General features: G+C 43.0%; 3 protein-coding genes across 4 annotated transcripts in view; 2 read left to right on the top strand and 1 right to left on the bottom strand.

Moving 5' to 3' along the window:
- nudt2 (nudix (nucleoside diphosphate linked moiety X)-type motif 2) overlaps positions 1 to 21818 on the top strand; it is a 298883-nt gene that overhangs the window by 109374 nt on the left and 167691 nt on the right. The window lies entirely within an intron of this gene.
- Positions 5236 to 21483, top strand: glrx (glutaredoxin (thioltransferase)). The gene is made up of 3 exons (XM_061932248.2): positions 5236 to 5442; positions 9980 to 10110; positions 21241 to 21483. The coding sequence occupies exons 1-2, from the start codon at positions 5236 to 5238 to the stop codon at positions 10091 to 10093; spliced, it is 321 nt and encodes a 106-aa protein (XP_061788232.1). The 3' UTR covers positions 10094 to 10110; positions 21241 to 21483.
- The window catches only part of rhobtb3 (Rho related BTB domain containing 3), a 118213-nt gene continuing 116897 nt past the window's right edge, over positions 20503 to 21818 (bottom strand). Inside the window, exon 13 of the mRNA XM_061932249.2 lies at positions 20503 to 21380. Coding sequence (XP_061788233.2) covers positions 21262 to 21380 — 119 coding nt within the window. The 3' untranslated portion in view covers positions 20503 to 21261. The remainder of the gene's footprint in view (positions 21381 to 21818) is intronic.

Consider the following 21818-nt stretch of genomic DNA (forward strand, 5'->3'; position numbering starts at 1 on the left):
ACCCTACACTGACTGCACTGATACATACTTATACCTGCCAACTACTCCGGTTTTCCCGTAATTCGTACGGTTTTCATCAACCTATTCCGGGTTACGGTTGCAGTGATAAAAAAATACGGTTTTTCATTAATTTAAAAAAAAAAAAAAAGGGTGAAAACTACGCGAATTGCACCTTGTGCAGACAAGATTTTTCGATCGGACACGGAGGAATTAGCGATGTAAAAGACCACGTTGGGACAAAAAAACACAAGTCTAATGCCGTTGCTAGCGATACAAGTGGAAAACTTTCAACGTTTTTCGTCGCCCAAACAGATTCTTTGGATGTGATAAATGCCGAAGTTTTATTTACGGAGGCAATAATTGAGCATGGACTTCCAATCGCACTGGCTGATCACATGGGACAGTTAAATGTTTGTAATGCAACCTTTAAAAATCATTACGCGGTGATCGCGGTCCCAAAAATAAACTTTTCTTGCATGATAATGTCCAGAAAAACTCGCTTTATATTACTATAGAGTCCTTTTAACGAATGAGTTTGATGGTTTATCACAAACCTTAAATGAAAGAAGTCCTTTGTTCTCCTGCACCATGCATGCGCTTTGGCCTTGCTTCGTGTTTGGTGCGCAATCCTGTCGGCTGTATTTCACAGCACGACATACTGTTAAAAGTGTTTATACTATTTATGCTTTCAAGTCCAAGTTGAAGAAATCTTGTTAAATGTTGACAGCATAACTACCAAAATACAGAAGTATGTCCTTAATATTTTTGCAGTGCTATTTCTGTTGAAAAGTTCAAATGATTACATTAGAGATGTGATGTGCCACTTTTCAAGTGTCTGATGGCTTAAATTAATTTTCATGAATTTTTCATATTTTGAATTCTTTTGAAAGGCTTACAAAAAAACTACATTTGAATTGTAATTCCATGCTATTGACAGGACTATTAATTTTAATGAAGTTAGCTTACCATGTTTACAGTATGATAATTGTGATAGAAATGTGAATTTTAGGCACAGAATATTTTTTACAATTGAACAAGGCAGTAGATTATACAAGCTTGGACAGAAAGTTAAGAATGACACCAATTTTTTTTTAATGGAATTGTTTAGTACTGTTTTACCATTTGTTTACTGTAAAAAGTGTTTATACTGTTTATACTTTCAATGAACAAATTGAAGTCTTGTGAAAGGTTGACAGGATAACTGGCATTAACTGTCAAAATAATTTCAAACTATTGAAGTTAGCTTACAGAATAAACATGTCAATCAACCCATATGATTTTTGCTGTAATATTTTTGTTTTGAAAAGTCACTGTGACTGATAGAAAAGTGATGGTTTTAGCAACATTTTAACCTGTCTGAATGCTAATAATCATTTTGCGTCGGGGGGCGAAGCCCTGAACCCTCCACCAGGACTTTGTCCTGGACCTACCGGGGCCTGCGGCCCTTGGATCCTGGCTACTAGGTTTTTCTGATTTCAAAAGTTGGCAGGTATGCATACTCATACTTGCCAACCCTCCCGAATTGTCCGGGAGACTCGAATTTCAGTGCCTCTCCCGAAAATCTCCCGATTTCCAGCCGGACAACTATATTGGGGGCATGCCTTTAGAGTCCTCTCTCACCTGAAAAGGAGACTATTATATATGTCTCTGATATCCATAGGTTTATCTATAAGCCATAAAGTCATCCATAGGTTTATCTATAAGCCATAAAGTTATCCATAGGGTTATCTATAAGCCATAAAGTTATCCATAGGTTTATCTATAAGCCATAAAGTTATCCATAGGTTTATCTATAAGCCATAAAGTAGGCAGGCACGGAACTATTTCTCAGCGTGTGTTTATTCCAGCCGGCACGTTAATACACTGACACACAACATCCACAAGGCGGTGGCATTAAGGCAGTATTATGGGCCTCCTTGCAAGCAACATCCCCTTCTCATTTGCAGATGTTTTCAACCCATCCGTAAAGGATATGTTGCCGGATTCAGAGATTGCTTGCCAGTACTCAAATGGCAGAACAAAAGCTACTCAAATAGTGAAAGGTAAGTGTTTTTTTTTTTTTTAAGTAAGCAGCAAGTACAGTACAGTTAGTAGAACAACTGTGTTTTCATTACTGTACTATATATATATATATATATATATATATAAGACATACTTTAATTTCAGTGAATTCTAGCTATACATATTAGGGCTGCGAATCTTTGGGTGTCCCACGATTCGATTCAATATCGATTCTTGGGGTCACGATTCGATTATAAATCGATTTTTTTTCGATTCAACGCGATTCTCAATTCAAAAACGATATTTTTCCGATTCAAAACAATTGTCTATTCATTCAATACATAGGATTTCAGCAGGATCTACCCCAGTCTGCTGACATGCAAGCAGAGTAAAAAGCTTTTATAATTGTAAAGGACAATGTTTTATCAACTGATTGCAATAATGTAAATGTGTTTTAACTATTAAATGAACCAAAAATATGACTTATTTTACAAACCCCGTTTCCATATGAGTTGGGAAATTGTGTTAGATATAAATATAAACAGAATACAATGATTTGCAAATCATTTTCAACCCATATTCAATCAATCAATCAATGTTTATTTATATAGCCCTAAATCCCAAGTGTCTCAAAGGGCTGCACAAGCCACAACGACATCCTCGGTACAGAGCCCACATAAGGGCAAGGAAAAACTCACCCCAGTGGGACGTCGATGTGAATGACTATGAGAAACCTTGGAGAGGACCGCATATGTGGGTAACCCCCCCCCCCCCTCTAGGGGAGACCGAATGCAATGGATGTCGAGTGGGTCTGACATAATATTGTGAGAGTCCAGTCCATAGTGGATCCAACATAACAGTAAGAGTCCAGTCCATAGTGGGGTCAGCAGGAAACCATCCCGAGCGGAGATGGGTCAGCAGCGCAGAGATATGAATGCACTACAAAGACAAGAAATTTGATGTTCAAACTCATAAACTTTATATATTTGCAAATAATAATTAACTTAGAATTTCATGGCTGCAACACGTGCCAAAGTAGTTGCATCAACGTGGCTTCATAGTAAAAGAGTGCGGGTACTAGACTGGCCTGCCTGTAGTCCAGACCTGTCTCCCATTGAAAATGTGAAGCCTAAAATAGCAGAAGGGAGACCCCCGGACTGTTGAACAACTTAAGCTGTACATCAAGCAAGAATGGGAAAGAATTCCACCTGAGAAGCTTCAAAAATGTGTCTCCTCAGTTCCCAAACCTTTATTGAGTGTTGTTAAAAGGAAAGGGCATGTAACACAGTGGTGAACATGCCCAACAAGATCGTGCACTTTTAATGTTTTTAATTTAATAAACAGAGCATTGGTATGGTCACGATGATCCGCATAATTTACAATTCTAATGGCTTTCTTTTGAAGTAAGAACACAGAGTTGATGTTTGATTTGTAATTGTTACCCCAGATTTCAACACAATAATTAAGATAAGGGAGTACGAAATAATTATATGACATGTTAAGAGCCTTTTGATGTACGGAGTTTTTGATTTTATTTAACATAGCAATATTTTTTGCCATCTTTGTCTTAAGTATTATTATCGGCCGCCCTCTCCCATCTCTGACGGACATCTACACCTCCCGCTGCCTCAACAGAGCCAGTGCCATCATCAAAGACAGCACCCACCCTGGCTCTGACCTGTTCCACCTGCTGCCCTCTGGGAAGCGCTACAGGTGCATTAAAACCAAAACAAACAGGCTAAAGAACAGCTTCTTCCCCAGGGCCATAACCATCCTGAACGGACTGCCCCATTGTCCCTCATAACTGCCTTCTCTTCGGTGCAATAACCCATTCCACCAACCACCCTGTTTTTGTTTTGTTTTTTCATGTATATATTCATTTCACACCATATTCATTGCACTTCTACATTTTTTATATTTTTATATATTTGCACATTGTTTTTCTAGCATGCACACATCGCACTGTATGGAATGGCCTCAATCTCGTTACCTTGCGTAATGACAATAAAGCTGATTCTGATTCTGATTATTATTATTACTGTTATTATTATAATTGTAAGTGTATCTTGTGTTTTTTATGTTGATTTAATAAAAATAAATATATATATATATTAGAGATGCGCGGATAGGCAATTATTTCATCCGCAACCGCATCAGAAAGTCGTCAACCATCCGCCATCCACCCGATGTAACATTTGATCAGAACCGCACCCGCCCGCCATCCGCCCGCACCCGCCCGTTGTTATATATCTAATATAGACGATGCAAGGCATTAATGAGATTATAAAGCTTTTGCCTGTTAAAGAAAGAAGACTGATCCAATGCAGCACACACATTCGCGTGCCACGCTGTCACGACCCAGACGCACACCAGTGCGCAATCATATGGGAGCCGCGCTGAGCGCACCTCCAAGCGCGTCTCGCTGCCGGCGACGGCCGGGTATATGGGCCCGACGCTCCAGCGCCATCCATTTTCAGGGCTAGTTGATTCGGCAGGTGGGTTGTTACACAATCCTTAGCGGGTTCCGACGTCCATGGCCACCGTCCTGCTGTCTATATCAACCAGGGTGAGCCCCACCCCTTTCGTGAGCGCACTGCGCGCGGAGTGACCCCTGTTACGACCCCCCGGCCACGGGGGTGGCGGGCAGGTAAGCTGCTTACCTGCTGCGCGTGACGCCGGCCGTGGCGAAGGCGGACGAGGCGGGGTGTCGGTGCGGTGGGCGCGGTGGTGACCCTGGACGTGCGTCGGGCCCTTCTCGCGGATCGCCTCAGCTACGGCTCCCGGTGGGGCCCTCTCGGGGGAAGGGGCCTCGGTCCCGGACCCCGGCGAGGCGTCCCTTCTCCGCTCCGTAAAAGTGTCCATCTCTTTTCTTTTTTTTTCTTCTGTTGTGGCATATGCTGCAGGTGCCTGCTCGTTTTTCGTATGTGGGTAACAACATTTAACTATGTATATATATTTACCAATTGGTTTAACTGCCACCCGCCTGAATCTATTTAAAATCTAATTTTTTTTTAATTTCAACCGCCCGACCCGACCCGACCCGCGGATAAAATCAAATTTTTTTAAATTTCATCCGCCCGATCCGCGGATAATCCGCGGTTGTGCCCGCAAACCGCGCATCTCTAATATATATTAATTTCTTGTGCGGCCTGGTAGCAATCGGGCCGCGGCCCAGTGGTTGGAGATCTTTGATCTAAGAGACTAACCTTCCCGCTCCTCCTTCCTCAGTCCAAGATGGCGGCGCAGTTCGTGCAGACCAAGCTGAAAGGCGACAAAGTGGTGTTGTTCATCAAGCCGACATGTTCGTACTGCGTCATGGCCAAGGAGGTGTTGTCCAAGTACAAGTTGAAGCCAGGACATGTGGAGTATGTGGACATCAGCGCGCGGAAAGACATGAGCAGCATGCAGGACTACTTCCTGGAGCTGACCGGAGCTCGCACCGTGAGTAACACTCACTTCTACACTTTCACTAATACAGGCCATGTTGGAACTGAGCTGCCATGTGTTTGTGGGGGAATGAGTAAGTGAAAGAAGTAGTTTGTGGTAAGTCAAATAAGTGACAATGTGTCTTCTTCACTTGCTCGCCTAGCTAGTTTCTACTGCGCATGCGCGCTGTGACGAGCCACTTTGAAGCGAAAAAGCCTCAGAGATCACGAATAAATACAGTTAGCTTAGTCTGTATTGAAGGTAAGCGTTAAGTATCAAATGCTTACTCTTTTTGCACTTATGTCTTGTCCTTGGATACATATCCAAACTAACTAGTATAGGAAATGTATATGCCGTAAATTGACCGCCGTATTTCCCTCGGACTGTCGCGAAATGCTGTGAAAACTAGTCACCGCGATTGTTTTTTTTAAACCTTTATTTATAAATTGCAACATTTACAAACAGTTGAGAAATAATAATCAGAATAAGTACAAAACAGCGCCAGGGGGTTGTAAACACCGCGATTATGTTTGCTTGCTACTTTTTCTCTCGTTGCTAAAATTAAATTATTCATCCATCCATTTTCCTAAATTAAAGTTATTTGTCAAATGAAATAATGTTGCCTACATAACATACATTGTAAAATGCGTACTCTTGTTGTAATCACGTCTTGTCCTATTTGTAACTTATCAATCAATCAATCAATGTATATTTATATAGCCCTAAATCACAAGTGTCTCAAAGGGCTGCACAAGCCACAACGACATCCTTGGTACAAAGCCCACATAAGGGCAAGGAAAAACTCACCCCAGTGGGACGTCGATGTGAATGACTATGAGAAACCTTGGAGAGGACCGCATATGTGGGTAACCCCCCCCCCCCCCTCTAGGGGAGACCGAAAGCAATGGATGTCGAGTGGGTCTGACATAATATTGTGAGAGTCCAGTCCATAGTGGATCCAACATAATAGTAAGAGTCCAGTCCATAGTGGGGCCAGCAGGACACCATCCCGAGCGGAGACGGGTCAGCAGCGCAGAGATGTTCCCAGCCGATGCACAGGCGAGCGGTCCACCCCGGGTCCTGACTCTGGACAGCCAGCACTTCATCCATGGCCACCGGACCTGTGCCCCAGCCCCTCCACAAGGAACAGGGGAGCAGAGGAGAAAAGAAAAGAAACGGCAGATCAACTGGTCTAACAGGGGGGCTATTTAAAGGCTAGAGTATACAAATGAGTTTTAAGATGGGACTTAAATGTTTCTACTGAGGTAGCATCTCTAATTGTTACCGGGAGGGCATTCCATAGTACTGGAGCCCCAATAGAAAACGCTCTATAGCCCGCAGACTTTTTTTGGGCTCTGGGAATCACTAATAAGCCGGAGTTCTTTGAAAGCAGATTTCTTGCCGGGACATATGGTACAATGCAATCGACAAGATAGGACGGAGCTAGACCGTGTAGTATTTTATACGTAAGTAGTAAAACCTTAAAGTCACATCTTAAGTGCACAGGAAGCCAGTGCAGGTGAGCCAGTATAGGCGTAATATGATCAAACTTTCTTGTTCTTGTCAAAAGTCTAGCAGACGCATTTTGTACCAATTGTAGTCTTTTAATGCTAGACATAGGGAGACCCGAAAATAATACGTTACAGTAGTCGAGACGAGACGTAACGAACGCATGAATAATGATCTCAGCGTCGCTAGTGGATAAAATAGAACGAATTTTAGCGATATTACGGAGATGAAAGAAGGCCGTTTTAGTAACACTCTTAATGTGTGACTCAAACGAGAGAGTTGGGTGGAAGATAATACCCAGATTCTTTACTGATTCGCCTTGTGTAATTGTTTGGTTGTCAAATGTTAAGGTGGTATTATTAAATAAATGTCGGTGTTTAGCAGGACCGATAATCAGCATTTCCGTTTTCTTGGCGTTGAGTTGCAAGAAGTTAGCGGACATCCATTGTTTAATTTCATTAAGACACGCCTCCAGCTGACTACAATCCGGCGTGTTGGTCAGCTTTAGGGGCATGTAGAGTTGGCTGTCATCAGCATAACAATGAAAGCTAACACCGTATTTGCGTATGATGTCGCCTAGCGGCAGCATGTAAATACTGAAGAGTGCAGGGCCAAGAACCGAACCCTGAGGAACTCCGCACGTTACCTTAACATAGTCCGAGGTCACATTATTATGGGAGACGCATTGCATCCTGTCAGTAAGATAAGAGTTAAACCACGACAACTTAACTTATGTGGCTGTGCTTTGAATAAATACCCAACCAAACTAGAATAGGAAATGTATATGCCGTAAATTGACTGCCGTATTTCCCTCGTACTGTCGCGAAATGCTGTGAAAACTATCCATCCATCTTCTTCTGCTTATCCGAGGTTGGGTCGCGGGGGCAGCAGCCTAAGCAGGGAAGCCCAGACTTCCCTCTCCCCAGCCACTTCGTCCAGCTCCTCCCGGGGGATCCCGAGGCGTTCCCAGGCCAGCCGGGAGACATAGTCTTCCCAAACGTGTCCTGGGTCTTCCCCGTGGCCTCCTACCAGTCGGAGGTGCCCGAAACACCTCCCAGGGGAGACGTTCGGTTGGCATCCTGACCAGAGGCTGTGAAAACTAGTCACCGCTATTATGTTTGCTTGCTACTTCTTCTCTTGTTGCTAAAATTAAATTATTCATTCCTAAATTAAAGTTATTTGTCAGATGAAATAATGTTGCCTACATAACATACATTGTAAAATGCGTACTCTTGTCTAGAGATGTCCGATAATGGCTTTTTAACCGATATTCCGATATTGTCCAACTCTTAATTACAGATATATATATATATATATATATATATATATATATATATATATATATATATATATATATATATATGTATATGTATGTATGTGTGGGGAAAAAAAATCACAAGACTATTTCATCTCTACAGGCCTGTTTCATGAGGGGGTTCCCTCAATCATCAGGAGATTTTAATGGGAGCATTCACATACCATGGTTTATATAGGGCACAGAGTGGGTGGGTGCAGGCTGGCGTAGGGGCGTGGTGATTGGCTAATGTGTTACCTAGGAGGTGTTTCCGTCTGTGGCGGCATGCTGTTACAATTTCGCTGCGCTTGTTGAGGGATGACAGGTCTGGACGGTAAATAATAAACAGTTTCTCTTTCAAGCATAGGTTGCATCTTTTATTACCACTATTGTAAGGTGTGCTGGATGCAAGAATTTGCCATGTTATTGAATATTCAACATTATTGTCTTTGAGGTCCCAAATGTGTTTGCTGAGTTCTGTGGTATTCCGCAGGTTTTGGTTCCTGAAAGAAGCCTTGTGATTGTTCCATCTGGTTTTAAACTCTCCCTCGGTTAATCCTACATATGTGTCGGATGTGTTAATGTCCTTGCGTGTTACCTTAGATTGGTAAACAACTGATGTTTGTAAGCACCCCCCGTTGAGAGGGCAATCAGGTTTCTTGCGGCAGTTGCAGCCTTTGTTGGTTTTGGAGTCGCTCTGTTCGGGGGCCGACGGCTCATTTGCAATTGTCTTGTTGTGGTTTGAGATAATTTGTCGTATATATAGCTGTATGAACAATATACGACAAATTATCTCAAACCACAACAAGACAATTGCAAATGAGCCGCCGGCCCCCGAACAGAGCGACTCCAAAACCAACAAAGGCTGCAACTGCCGCAAGAAACCTGATTGCCCTCTCAACGGGGGGTGCTTACAAACATCAGTTGTTTACCAATCATGAAACAGGCCTGTAGAGATGAAGTAGTCTTGTGATTTTTTTCCCACACATACATATATATATATATATATACACACACACACACACATACAGTGGTGGAATGAACACATTATTATGCCTGATTTTGTTGTGATGCCCCGCTGGATGCATTAAACAACGTAACAAGGTTTTCCAAAGTAAATCAACTCAAGTTATGGAAAAACATGCCAACATGGCACTGCCATATTTATTATTGAAGTCACAAAGTGGATAATTGGTGGGCAGGGTTGAGGTGGGGGGCTGGGGGTGGTAGGGGGTAGCGGCGGTATATGTTGTAGCGTCACGGAAGAGTTAGTGCTGCAAGGGACTCTGTGTATTTGTTCTGTTGTGTTCTCCCGAAATGTGTTTGTCATTCTTGTTTGGTGTGGGTTCACAGTGTTAAAGTTGTTTATACAGCCACCCTCAGTGTGACCTGTATGGCTGTTGATCAAATATGCCTTGCATCCACTAGTGTGTGTGTACAGCCGTAAATATCGTGTGACTGGGGCGGCACGTAAAGGAAGTGCCTTTAAGGTTAACTTGCGCCCTGTACTTACCCCTACGTCCGCGTACACAGCGGCGTATTTAAATATCATACATTTTACCTAATGCAACCATCCATCCATTATCTACCGCTTATTCCCTTCGGGGTGGTGGGGGGTGCTGGAGCCTATCTCAGCTACAATTGGGCTCGTGTACATTAGCCACGTGACACCAGTTTATTGGCAGATGTGCAATTATTCATTTACATAAAAAGTGTCTTTCATTCATTTGTCCTTTCATTGGATTGTAGGTCCCCCGCGTGTTCATTGGCGAGGAGTGTGTTGGCGGCGGCAGCGACGTGGCGGCGCTGCACGACAGTGGCCAACTGAAAGGGATGCTGCAGTCCATCGGCGCCCTGCAGTGACTTTGCTGGACCAGCAGGTGATGAAAGGTTTATGACAAGAGTACAATCTGTACCATTGGAAAAGTATTTGTGTGAACTTTTGTTTTCAGCGTAGTCAATCTGTGGCTTTACTAAATATGACAAATGAAGACGCATCCAAACAGCAACCTGGGGTGTAATGCAGTTACAGATACATCGCTGTAGTCTTCAGGAAGAGATTTACACTAGGGGTGTCCAAACCACGGCTCGTGGGCCAAAATGTGGCCCGGCCAGCATTGTCAATTTGGGCCACGAGACAAGTTCCCGTGTGGAGTGTTTTCATTTTAAATTCAAATATCCAGGGGGTACTCTGCTGTCATCTTGTGGACAAAGTAAGAAACTGGCCACTGACTACGATGAGTACATTCTTTCAAGCACATCATTCACTTGTATGACCCATTCCGAACAACCTTTCCTAGTCATGATGCAGCAGGGGGGGAAAAAATTCAAGCAGCACAAAACGTCAACACACAAGGTCACATATAACACAACTTGTTCACTGAACGTCCCATTTAAATCCATTGCAAGGCATGATGGGAAAAATGCAAAACACTCTCTCCGCACTTATCCACGTTTGACTTTTAGCTGCCGGATATTTCTGATTGATTACAAAGCTTTAAAGATGTTGTGACGGAAGTAAACAAGGTAGGAGTGTAATAACTTTCACACACTCTTAATATTACATTTCAATAATAATTAATAATGTACAGAACAGGCCAAAAGTTTGGACACAATTTCTCCTCATTCAATGTGTTTTCAGGACTATTTACATTGTAGATTGTCACATCAAAACTCTGAATGAACACATGTGGAGTTATGTACTTATGTACTTATGTACCGGAAGAACTTTGAACATGTCACGAGGGAGGTGCTGGACATTGAGTCCAAATGGACCATGTTCCGCGCCTCTATTGTCAAGGCGGCTGATTGGAGCTGTGGCCGCAAGGTAGTTGGTGCTTGTCGTGGCGGTAATCCTAGAACCCGTTGGTGGACACCGGCGGTGAGGGATGCCGTCAAGCTGAAGAAGGAGTCCTATCGGGTTCTTTTGGCTCATAGGACTCCTGAGGCAGCGGACAAGTACCGACAGGCCAAGCGGTGTGCGGCTTCAGCAATCGCAGAGGCAAAAACTCGGACATGGGAGGAGTTCGGTGAGGCCATGGAAAACGACTTCCGGACGGCTTCGAAGCAATTCTGGACCACCATCCGCCGCCTCAGGAAGGGGAAGCAGTGCACTATCAACACCGTGTATGGTGAGGATGGTGTTCTGCTGACCTCAACTGCGGATGTTGTTGATCGGTGGAGGGAATACTTCGAAGACCTCCTCAATCCCACCAACACGTCTTCCTATGAGGAAGCAGTGCCTGGGGAGTCTGTGGTGGGCTCTCCTATTTCTGGGGCTGAGGTTGCTGAGGTAGTTAAAAAGCTCCTCGGTGGCAAGGCCCCAGGGGTAGATGAGATCCGCCCGGAGTTCCTTAAGGCTCTGGATGCTGTGGGGCTGTCTTGGTTGACAAGACTCTGCAGCATCGCGTGGACATCAGGGGCGGTACCACTGGATTGGCATTCCGGGGTGGTGGTTCCTCTCTTTAAGAAGGGGAACCGGAGGGTGTGTTCTAACTATCGTGGGATCACACTCCTCAGCCTTCCCGGTAAAGTCTATTCAGGTGTACTGGAGAGGAGGCTACGCCGGATAGTCGAACCTCGGATTCAGGAGGAACAGTGTGGTTTTCGTCCTGGTCGTGGAACTGTGGACCAGCTCTATACTCTCGGCAGGGTCCTTGAGGGTGCATGGGAGTTTGCCCAACCAGTCTACATGTGCTTTGTGGACTTGGAGAAGGCATTCGACCGTGTCCCTCGGGAAGTCCTGTGGGGAGTGCTCAGAGAGTATGGGGTAACGGACTGTCTTATTGTGGCAGTCCGCTCCCTGTATGATCAGTGTCAGAGCTTGGTCCGCATTGCCGGCAGTAAGTCGGACACGTTTCCAGTGAGGGTTGGACTCCACCAAGGCTGCCCTTTGTCACCCATTCTGTTCATAACCTTTATGGACAGAATTTCTAGGCGCAGTCAAGGCGTCGAGGGGATCTGGTTTGGTGGCTGCAGGATTAGGTCTCTGCTTTTTGCAGATGATGTGGTCCTGATGGCTTCATCTGGCCAGGATCTTCAGCTCTCACTGGATCGGTTCGCAGCCGAGTGTGAAGCGACTGGGATGAGAATCAGCACCTCCAAGTCCGAGTCCATGGTTCTCGCCCGGAAAAGGGTGGAGTGCCATCTCCGGGTTGGGGAGGAGATCTTGCCCCAAGTGGAGGAGTTCAAGTACCTCGGAGTCTTGTTCACGAGTGAGGGAAGAGTGAATCGTGAGATCGACAGGCGGATCGGTGCGGCGTCTTCAGTAATGCGGACGCTGTATCGATCCGTTGTGGTGAAGAAGGAGCTGAGCCGGAAGGCAAAGCTCTCAATTTACCGGTCGATCTACGTTCCCATCCTCACCTATGGTCATGAGCTTTGGGTTATGACCGAAAGGACAAGATCACGGGTACAAGCGGACGAAATGAGTTTCCTCCGTTGGGTGGCGGGGCTCTCCCTTAGAGATAGGGTGAGAAGCTCTGCCATCCGGGGGGAGCTCAAAGTAAAGCCGCTGCTCCTCCACATGGAGAGGAGCCAGATGAGGTGGTTCGGGCATCTGGTCAGGATGCCACCCGAACGCCTCCCTAGGGAGGTGTTTAGGGCACGTCCGACCGGTAGGAGGCCGCGAGGAAGACCCAGGACACGTTGGGAAGACTATGTCTCCCGGCTGGCCTGGGAACGCCTCGGGGTCCCACAGGAAGAGCTGGACGAAGTGGCTGGGGAGAGGGAAGTCTGGGCTTCCCTGCTTAGGCTGCTGCCCCCGCGACCCGACCTCGGATAAGCGGAAGAAGATGGATGGATGGATGGAAGGTGTGTCCAAACTTTGGCCCTGTACTGTAAATATTATATGTAAACATATATTGTATGGTTACTTTGCTTGCTTCCGGCCCCCGGACACATTTTTTTTTTGCCCAATGTGGCCCCCCAGTAAACACAAAGTTTGGACACCCCCGCTTTACACATTCTTAATGACTACAGGAGCTCATCCAATCAGACGAGATCCTTGAATTGATGTCAGAGTAGTATGTTAATTGAGAAAGATGTTTATTTGAAGTCAGGTTATGTACAGCTGCTGGCACACAACCAGAGAGCTGCTTTGCCGCCAGTGGAGTCAGCGTTACCACACTTTCACAGTCAAGTGTTTTAGCTGCATTTTGCTTTTTCTTTTGCACAAAAAGATTGTTCTTCCCAGACCTTTTTCAATGGTGAATCAACATTGTCTTTCTTCACTGTGGTTAAAGGTGCTATGTAGAAGCAGCTATTCTTCACCTTAATAATCTTATGCTATTTGTAGCTCAAATAATAAAGATAAACTCACAAATCTTGGAGTAACACGCTAATTATATTTAAGAGCTGCTGCACTATTCAGACAAATATGTAAATTGGCTAGCATGTACCGTATTTTCCGGACTAAAGAGCGCACTGGTAAATAAGCCACACCCACTAAATTTTAGATTTACACAAAGATTTTGTAAATGTTTATTTACATACATAATTGTTTCCAAATGGTGCCTGTGACAGGGCAGTAAAACGGTTGATCAAACAAAACAGAAGGAATTGTCGTGGACCCACTAGCTGCGGGAGCTAGCTCTCCAATCAGCTAAACAGACTCAATAACTCTACGGTGACGTTTTGGTGAATTTACCGAGGAATTTGTGAAACTGAAACAATACAAAAAGAATGCCATTGTAAGTTAATAACACTGGCATTCATAAACGTGTTGGTATTTTAGATAACGCTAGCGTCATTACATTAGCACGTACAAATACGCATGGAAACACTCCTACAGATAACACACATGGGACGGTTCAGTAAGCGTGAATTGTTTTAGTTATATTGTAAAACTTACAAATGTTGCTTGAAGTTATGAATGAAGAATCTATACGAGTAGAAACGCTATGGACGGAAATTCCACTTGGGATGAAAGGACTAAATGGAAGACAAACACACCTTAGCAGTGTGTTTGCTTGCTTTTTAAAAAACTTATTGCATTATGGCCGTCAGCAAAGACAAATCCATAAATTAGCTGCACCGTTTTACAGGCCGCAGGGTTCAAAACATAGGACAAAAGTAGCGGTTTATAGTGCGGAATTTACGTTATGTCTTCCTGGCCTCACTACCACCTCTTCTGGCTAAAAGCAGAAATTGCAACCCTAGGTGGGCTAGCATTAGCTGGTTAGCATGCTAACCCAAAACAAACTTGTTTACTTGCTGTTGACATTTGAGGTTTGGTTCTTGTCATGCTAATACATAGCACCTTTTTGAATGAACAGCACATATTATATTAGCCTCTGGGAAAATATCAGTGAAACAAAGGTAAAAAAAATAACACACTCTTGAAATATAAAATAATTAAATATATATATATATTACAAAAATAATTGCAGCACCAATGAATCATAAATAATGGTAGAAACAGAGCAAAATAGTGTAGAACTAACCAGAGGCATTGTGGTTTCACCAGGATATTCTTCTGCACTGTATTATCTTTATTTCTTAAATACAACTGTACAGTCGTCCTTCGTTTATCGCTGTTAATTGGTTCCGGACATAACCGCGATTTCCCCAAAATAGGAATGATTAATTTATAAATGAAATATTTTCATAGCTCCAACATAAAAACACTGTTTACATTTTTCTAAATGCTTTTCAACATTATTAGAGCCCCCAAAACATAAAAAGAACACCTTTTTGTCACCATGACACTCTTGTAATCCAATATAGCACAACTGTGGTACACCAAAGAAGTCTGTAAATATGGACTGCATATGGAGTATCATAGTTACAGTAGCCAGAAATAGTACAAATACTTGTTCAATGCAATCTCTGCCTTGTTTTTATTGAATAACTAGGCCTGCTGTGCTACTGTATTGCCATGTTGGTCATTATTGTGGTCGTTGGTGTTTTCCTGGTGAAAAAGGTTTGAGAACCACTGCTTTGCCATCTGAGCCAATCAGTGGCCACGATACTGAACAGGGCACTCTGATTGGTTCAGTCTCCTTTAGTGGTCAATCCTCGTTCATTTAGCCATTTTTATGCTTAATTTAGGATTTAAAAATGTAGAATAGGCTTTTAAAAAATGTATCTGCAAAGGTAGGCATGAAATAACACCCTTTAATCACCTTCACACTCTTTTAGGCCAATATAGTCATGCTACCTGAGGCTGAGCCAATCAGTGGCCACGATACTGAACAGCGCACTCTGTTTGGTCTCCTTTAGTGGCCGCGACTCATTTATTTAGCCATTTTTATGCTTAATTGTGGATTATGCCTAAAAAAAACTATCTGCGATGTGGGGAAGGACGACTGTACATGATGATTCATCTTTTAGATTTGGATTTATGTGCTAAGCGACACCTTGATTCGATCGTTAACGTTGCATCCGTAAAGTATTTACAGCGCTTCATTCCCCCTCCTCCGTGTTATGTTCAAAAAGACTTGAGGCGGCCAATGGTGGATCAACAAAGTATTGAGCAGAGGCTGTGAATATTAGGGGTGTAACAGTACGTGTATTTGTATTGAACCGTTTCGGTACGGGGGTTCGGTTCGGTTCGGAGGTGTACCGAATAGGGATGATGTTCGAAACCAGTTCTCCTGGTTGTTCGATAAGAAAAGAACCAATTCCATGGACTCGAATCCCTTTTTGAGAACCGGGTCCCGTTATCGAGGCCACTATAGTAAAGAAAAAGAGTTGGTTCTTTATTCAAATCCCTGGGAACGAATCCCTTTTTTTTACTAGGAAATGCCTTGTGGCACGTCCCAGGAATAGACGTAGCTCAGTCATTAGGCGGCAGATACAGAAGCAGCAACAATAATGGACCGGAAAAAACGCCTCAAGGCATGGCGACTTTTTACAAAAAAATACGAGGAGGAAACTGCTATCTGCAATTATTGCCAGGCTTCGCTCTCATGTAAGGGGGGAAGTAAAACAAGCATGTTGAAACATGGTAACATGTAAAAGCCAGAGCTGAAAGACCCTCCTGCCTCGTTAAGATCTCCCGTTTGGGAACACTTTGGCTGCGCGGTACAACAATGGAGGACGGAGGTTTGCCGACATTGTTCAGCAGCTGCTTCTGACAACACGTCAAACATGCTAACCCATTTGAAGCGTCACCACCGCATTCAAGCAGCCTCTCCTCGGCGAGTCAGGCAGGGCTAAAGCAATAACAAATGTTTTTATAGCAGCAGATTTAAGACCATATTGCATTAAAAACTAGATTTTGAGCCACTTCTATGGTGGAAGAACAATGAGCCCATATATCCTCTTACTGCCAAGTTAGCCAGGCTGGGGGGGAAAGAAAAGTTAATCTGAGGCTGAGTTGACTTGAAACTGTTTAATGTTGCACTTTTTATATGTAGAAGAAAAGTTTTGTCATTTTATTTAATCTGAGCAACAACTTGAGGCAGTTTAATGTTGATTAACGTGGACCTCGACTTAAACAAGTTGACAAACTTATTGGGGTGTTACCATTTAGTGGTCAATTGTACGGAATATGTACTGTACTGTGCAATCTACTAATAAAAGTCTCAATCAAATAAAGCACTTTATATGTAGAAAGGTTTTGTTAAGAAACCATTCTGAGCCTTATCTTATTTAGTTTTTATTTGATATATGTTGACCACATGAACCCTGGCAATGGACCCTGTGTGTATATGTATGTTATGCCATTGTTTACAACTTTGGTAAATAAATACAGTATTTTTCGGACTATAAGTCGCAGTTTTTTTCCGGGGGTGCGACTTATACTCAGGAGCGACTTATGTGTGAAATGATGAACACATTAGCGTGAAATATCAAATAATATTATTGATGTCATTCACGTAAGAGACTAGACGTATAAGATTTCATGGGATTTAGCGATTAGGAGTGACAGATTGTATAGCATGTTCTATATGTTATAGTTATTTGAATGACTCTTACCATAATATGTTACGTTAACATACCAGTTGGTTATTTATGCCTCATATAACGTACACTTATTCAGCCTGTTTATTTATTTTAAATTGCCTTTCAAATGTCTATTCTTGCTGTTGGCTTTTATCAAATACATTTCCCCAAAAAATGCGACTTATACTCCAGTGCGACTTATACAGTGGGGCAAAAAAGTATTTAGTCAGCCACCAATTGTGCAAGTTCTCCCACTTAAAATGATGACAGAGGTCTGTAATTTTCATCATAGGTACACTTCAACTGTTAGAGACAGAATGTGAAAAAAAAATCCAGGAATTCACATTGTAGGATTTTTAAAGAATTTATTTGTAAATTATGGTGGAAAATAAGTATTTGGTCAATAACAAAAATTCAACTCAATACTTTGTTATTGCCAACAAAGGTTATATTACAGAGGTCAAATGATTACTATAGGTCTTTACCAGGTTTGCACACACAGTAGCTGGTATTTTGGCCCATTCCTCCATGCAGATCTTCTCGAGAGCAGTGATGTTTTGGGGCTGTCGCCGAGCAACACGGACTTTCTACTCCCTCCAGATTTTCTATTGGGTTGAGGTCTGGAGACTGGCTAGGCCACTCCAGGACTTTCAAATGCTTCTTACGGAGCCACTCCTTCGTTGCCCGGGCGGTGTGTTTGGGATCATTGTCATGCTGGAAGACCCAGCCACGTTTCATCTTCAAAGCTCTCACTGATGGAAGGAGGTTTTGGCTCAAAATCTCACGATACATGGCCCCATTCATTCTTTCCTTAACACGGATCAGTCGGCCTGTCCCCTTAGCAGAAAAACAACCCCAAAGCATGATGTTTCCACCCCCATGCTTCACAGTAGGTATGGTGTTCTTGGGATGCAACTCAGTATTCTTCTTCCTCCAAACACGAGTTGAGTTTATACCAAAAAGTTCTATTTTGGTTTCATCTGACCACATGACATTCTCCCAATCCTCTGTTGGATCATCCATGTGCTCTCTGGCAAACTTCAGACGGGCCTGGACATGCACTGGCTTAAGCAGGGGGACACATCTGGCACTGCAGGATTTGATTCCCTGTCGGCGTAGTGTGTTACTGATGGTAACCTTTGTTACTTTGGTCCCAGCTCTCTGCAGGTCATTCACCAGGTCTCCCCGTGTGGTTCTAGGATTTTTGCTCACCGTTCTCATGATCATTTTGACCCCACGGGATGAGATCTTGCGTGGAGCCCCAGATCGAGGGAGATTATCAGTGGTCTTGTATGTCTTCCATTTTCTGATAATTGCTCCCACAGTTGATTTTTTCACACCAAGCTGCTTGCCTATTGTAGATTCACTCTTCACAGTCTGGTGCAGGTCTACAATTCTTTTCCTGGTGTCCTTCGACAGCTCTTTGGTCTTGGCCATAGTGGAGTTTGGAGTCTGACTGTTTGAGGCTGTGGACAGGTGTCTTTTATACAGATAACCAGTTCAAACAGGTTTATTAATTAATACAGGTAACGAGTGGAGGACAGAAGAGCTTCTTAAAGAAGAAGTTACAGGTCTGTGAGAGCCAGAGATCTTCCTTGTGTGAAGTGACCAAATACTTATTTTCCACCATAATTTACAAATAAATTCTTTAAAATTCCTACAATGTGAATTCCTGGATTTTTTTTCACATTCTGTCTCTCACAGTTGAAGTGTACCTATGATGAAAATTACAGACCTCTGTCATCATTTTAAGTGGGAGAACTTGCACAATCGGTGGCTGACTAAATACTTTTTTGCCCCACTGTATGTTGACCACATGAACCCTGGCAATGGACCCTGTGTGTTTATGTATGTTATGCCATTGTTTACAACTTTGGTAAATAAATACAGTATTTTTCGGACTATATTGGTTATTTATGCCTCATATAACGTACACTTATTCAGCCTGTTGTTCACTATTCTTCATTTATTAGGGCCCGCATGGCCCATTGTATAAGGACTCCCAAAGGGAGTCCTTATGCAATGGGACATAAGGACCTATTGAATTTCTAAGGTTTTATTATTCTTTATTATTATTATACCGACCGCCTCTTTGAGCTGTAATTTGACCCACTTAACATGCTTCAAAACTCACCATATTTGACCCACACATCAGGACCTGCGAAAATTGCCTTTTAATATAAAAACCGAATCCCAAAACTCAAAATTGCGCTCTAGCGCCCCCTAGGAAAAAAAAAAACTAGACTCCCACTAGGAAGGTTGGAGAGACATGAAACAAAAACCTCTATGTAGGTCTGACTCAGATCTAGATTTCATAATAGTACATTCTCGGGCAAAAATCAACAGGAAGTTGGCAATTCCCCCTTCAAGACAAAAAAGTACTAAAAACAGTCACTTTTGCCTCTTTGAGCTGTAATTTGACCCCCTTAACATGCTTCAAAACTCACCAAACTGAATGCACACATCAGGACTAGCAAACATTGCGATCTAAAAAAAAAAAAAACCTAACCCCAAATCTCAAAATTACGCTCTACTGCAATTTTTTAATAAAACGCAAAAGAAACTGCTCCTCGGAAGAAAAAAATGACAAAACTGCCTGTAACTCCCACTGGGAAGGTCGGAGAGACATGAAACAAAAACCTCTATGTAGGTCTCACTTAGACCTACATTTCATAAATTGACAACCCCCAGCAAAAATCAACAGGAAGTTTGCTATTCCCCCTTCAAAACAATTTTTTTGTAAAAACCGGTCACTTTCCTTCAAAAACGAACTCCTCTGAGCGCGTTTGTCGTTTCGCCTTCAAACTAACACAGGAGAGAGATTGAACCCTTGCGATTACAATGACAGAAGCGCTTTTTTTATAACTGCTCCGGTTTTGATTTTATGACCCTTCAAAGACCCGCTGCGCTGATGCTGCTGTTTTTTTTAAGATGGCTGCTTAAAAGCAGGAAGCACCAATGTGCCCACACAATGCAGACAAGGTAGGTACACTAGACAAAAATATTGGGACACTTCAGACTAAAAGTAGACAAAAGTGTTGGGACACTTATGACTATCACTGGACAAAAGTATTGGGACATTTAAGACTAGCACCTGCCAAATACGCGGGCCCGACCAATGCTGCTTGCAGCTTTAATTTTAAATTGCCTTTGAAATGTCTATTCTTGCTGTTGGCTTTTATCAAATACATTTCCCCCAAAAATGCGACTTATGTTTGTTTCCTTCTTTATTATGCATTTTCGGCCGGTGCGACTTATACTCTGAAAAATGCGGTACCTAAAAATTTATATTTTGTTGTTTTCTTACTGAAAATGAACCGAACCATGACCTCTAAACCGAGGTACGTACCGAACCGAAATTGTTGTGTACCGTTACACCCCTAGTGAATACTTACGCATGTGATTTTTATTAGAAAAATTCAAAAACAAACTTTGACATTGTCATAATGGGGTATTGTGGGGAGAATTTTGAGGATCATTATTTTGGAATAAGGCCACAACATAACAAAATACGGAAAAAGTGAAGCGTCGTGAATACTTTCCGAATGTACTGTATTTCCAGAAGCACATCTGACTCCACGATAACCGAATGCAGCGCCATGTCGTTAAGTCATCAAATCTCTTGGGAAGCATCCATTAAATGTGAGCCAAATGAAGTGGAACAGAAGTGTGTTGCAGCTCAGACTGATGGCTGTCACATCTCTGAATGTCAACATAGGTCACTGCTCTGCTGAATGAGGTGCAAATAAAGCCACTTGACAGGTCCATCCCCTGCAAGACACACACACGTTTGATGGCGTCCACAAAGGCGCAGCTACACACTAAAAAAAATAAATAAACCACTACAGCTTCCTGCTGCTGGTCCACGGTGAAGTCCGGTTATTGTTTGAAGGACTTGATGTCATTTACAACCTGAAACGCCTTCTTCCACGGGGCAGTCATGTGGTTTCTTACTGCTGTGCAGTCATAGTGGGAATGTCACTGCTCCCAGTACTGCTGTGCAGTCATAGTGGGAATGTCACTGCTCCCAGTAAAGGGAATAACTCTGCCACAGTGTCTCTGTAAAAAACAAAAATAATAATAAGTGTCTTACTGTGTCCTTGTTTTTCCCTGCATTATAGTCCTTTGGCGTCCAGGTGATGTCACATGACCAGGCAGCGAGACTTGCGTAATTTGCGTCGCCGCTGCTGATACTCGCTGAGCTCCTGCAGATATCCTCTGGATGGCCAGCGCAGTCTCTCCACCTGCTCCCGCTCCTCCTCTGCAACACACCTCCATGTTTACACCGTCCAATCACTAGAAAGACTACTTGTTTGCATAAAGGATGACGATAAAATATGCTAATAAAGTCTTGAAATTCACCACGAATGCCTTCCAAGCAGTTTATTCACTCAACAACAGACGTTTATTGACATTGTTTACTAGCGGTAGCAGCTTTTTTTTTAGGGCTTGTGGGTGTTTGTACAAAGATACAAACCCTGTTTCCATATGAGTTGGGAAATTGTGTTAGATGTAAATATAAACGAAATACAATGATTTGCAAATCATTTTCAAGCCATATTCAGTTGAATATGCTACAAAGACAACATATTTGATGTTCAAACTCATAAACTTTTTTTTGTTGCAAATAATCATTAACTTTAGAATTTGATGGCAGCAACACGTGACAAAGAAGTTGTGAAAGGTGGCAATAAATACT

This window comes from Nerophis lumbriciformis, linkage group LG38 (genome assembly GCF_033978685.3).
Source record: "Nerophis lumbriciformis linkage group LG38, RoL_Nlum_v2.1, whole genome shotgun sequence".
Classification (NCBI taxonomy): domain Eukaryota; kingdom Metazoa; phylum Chordata; class Actinopteri; order Syngnathiformes; family Syngnathidae; genus Nerophis; species Nerophis lumbriciformis.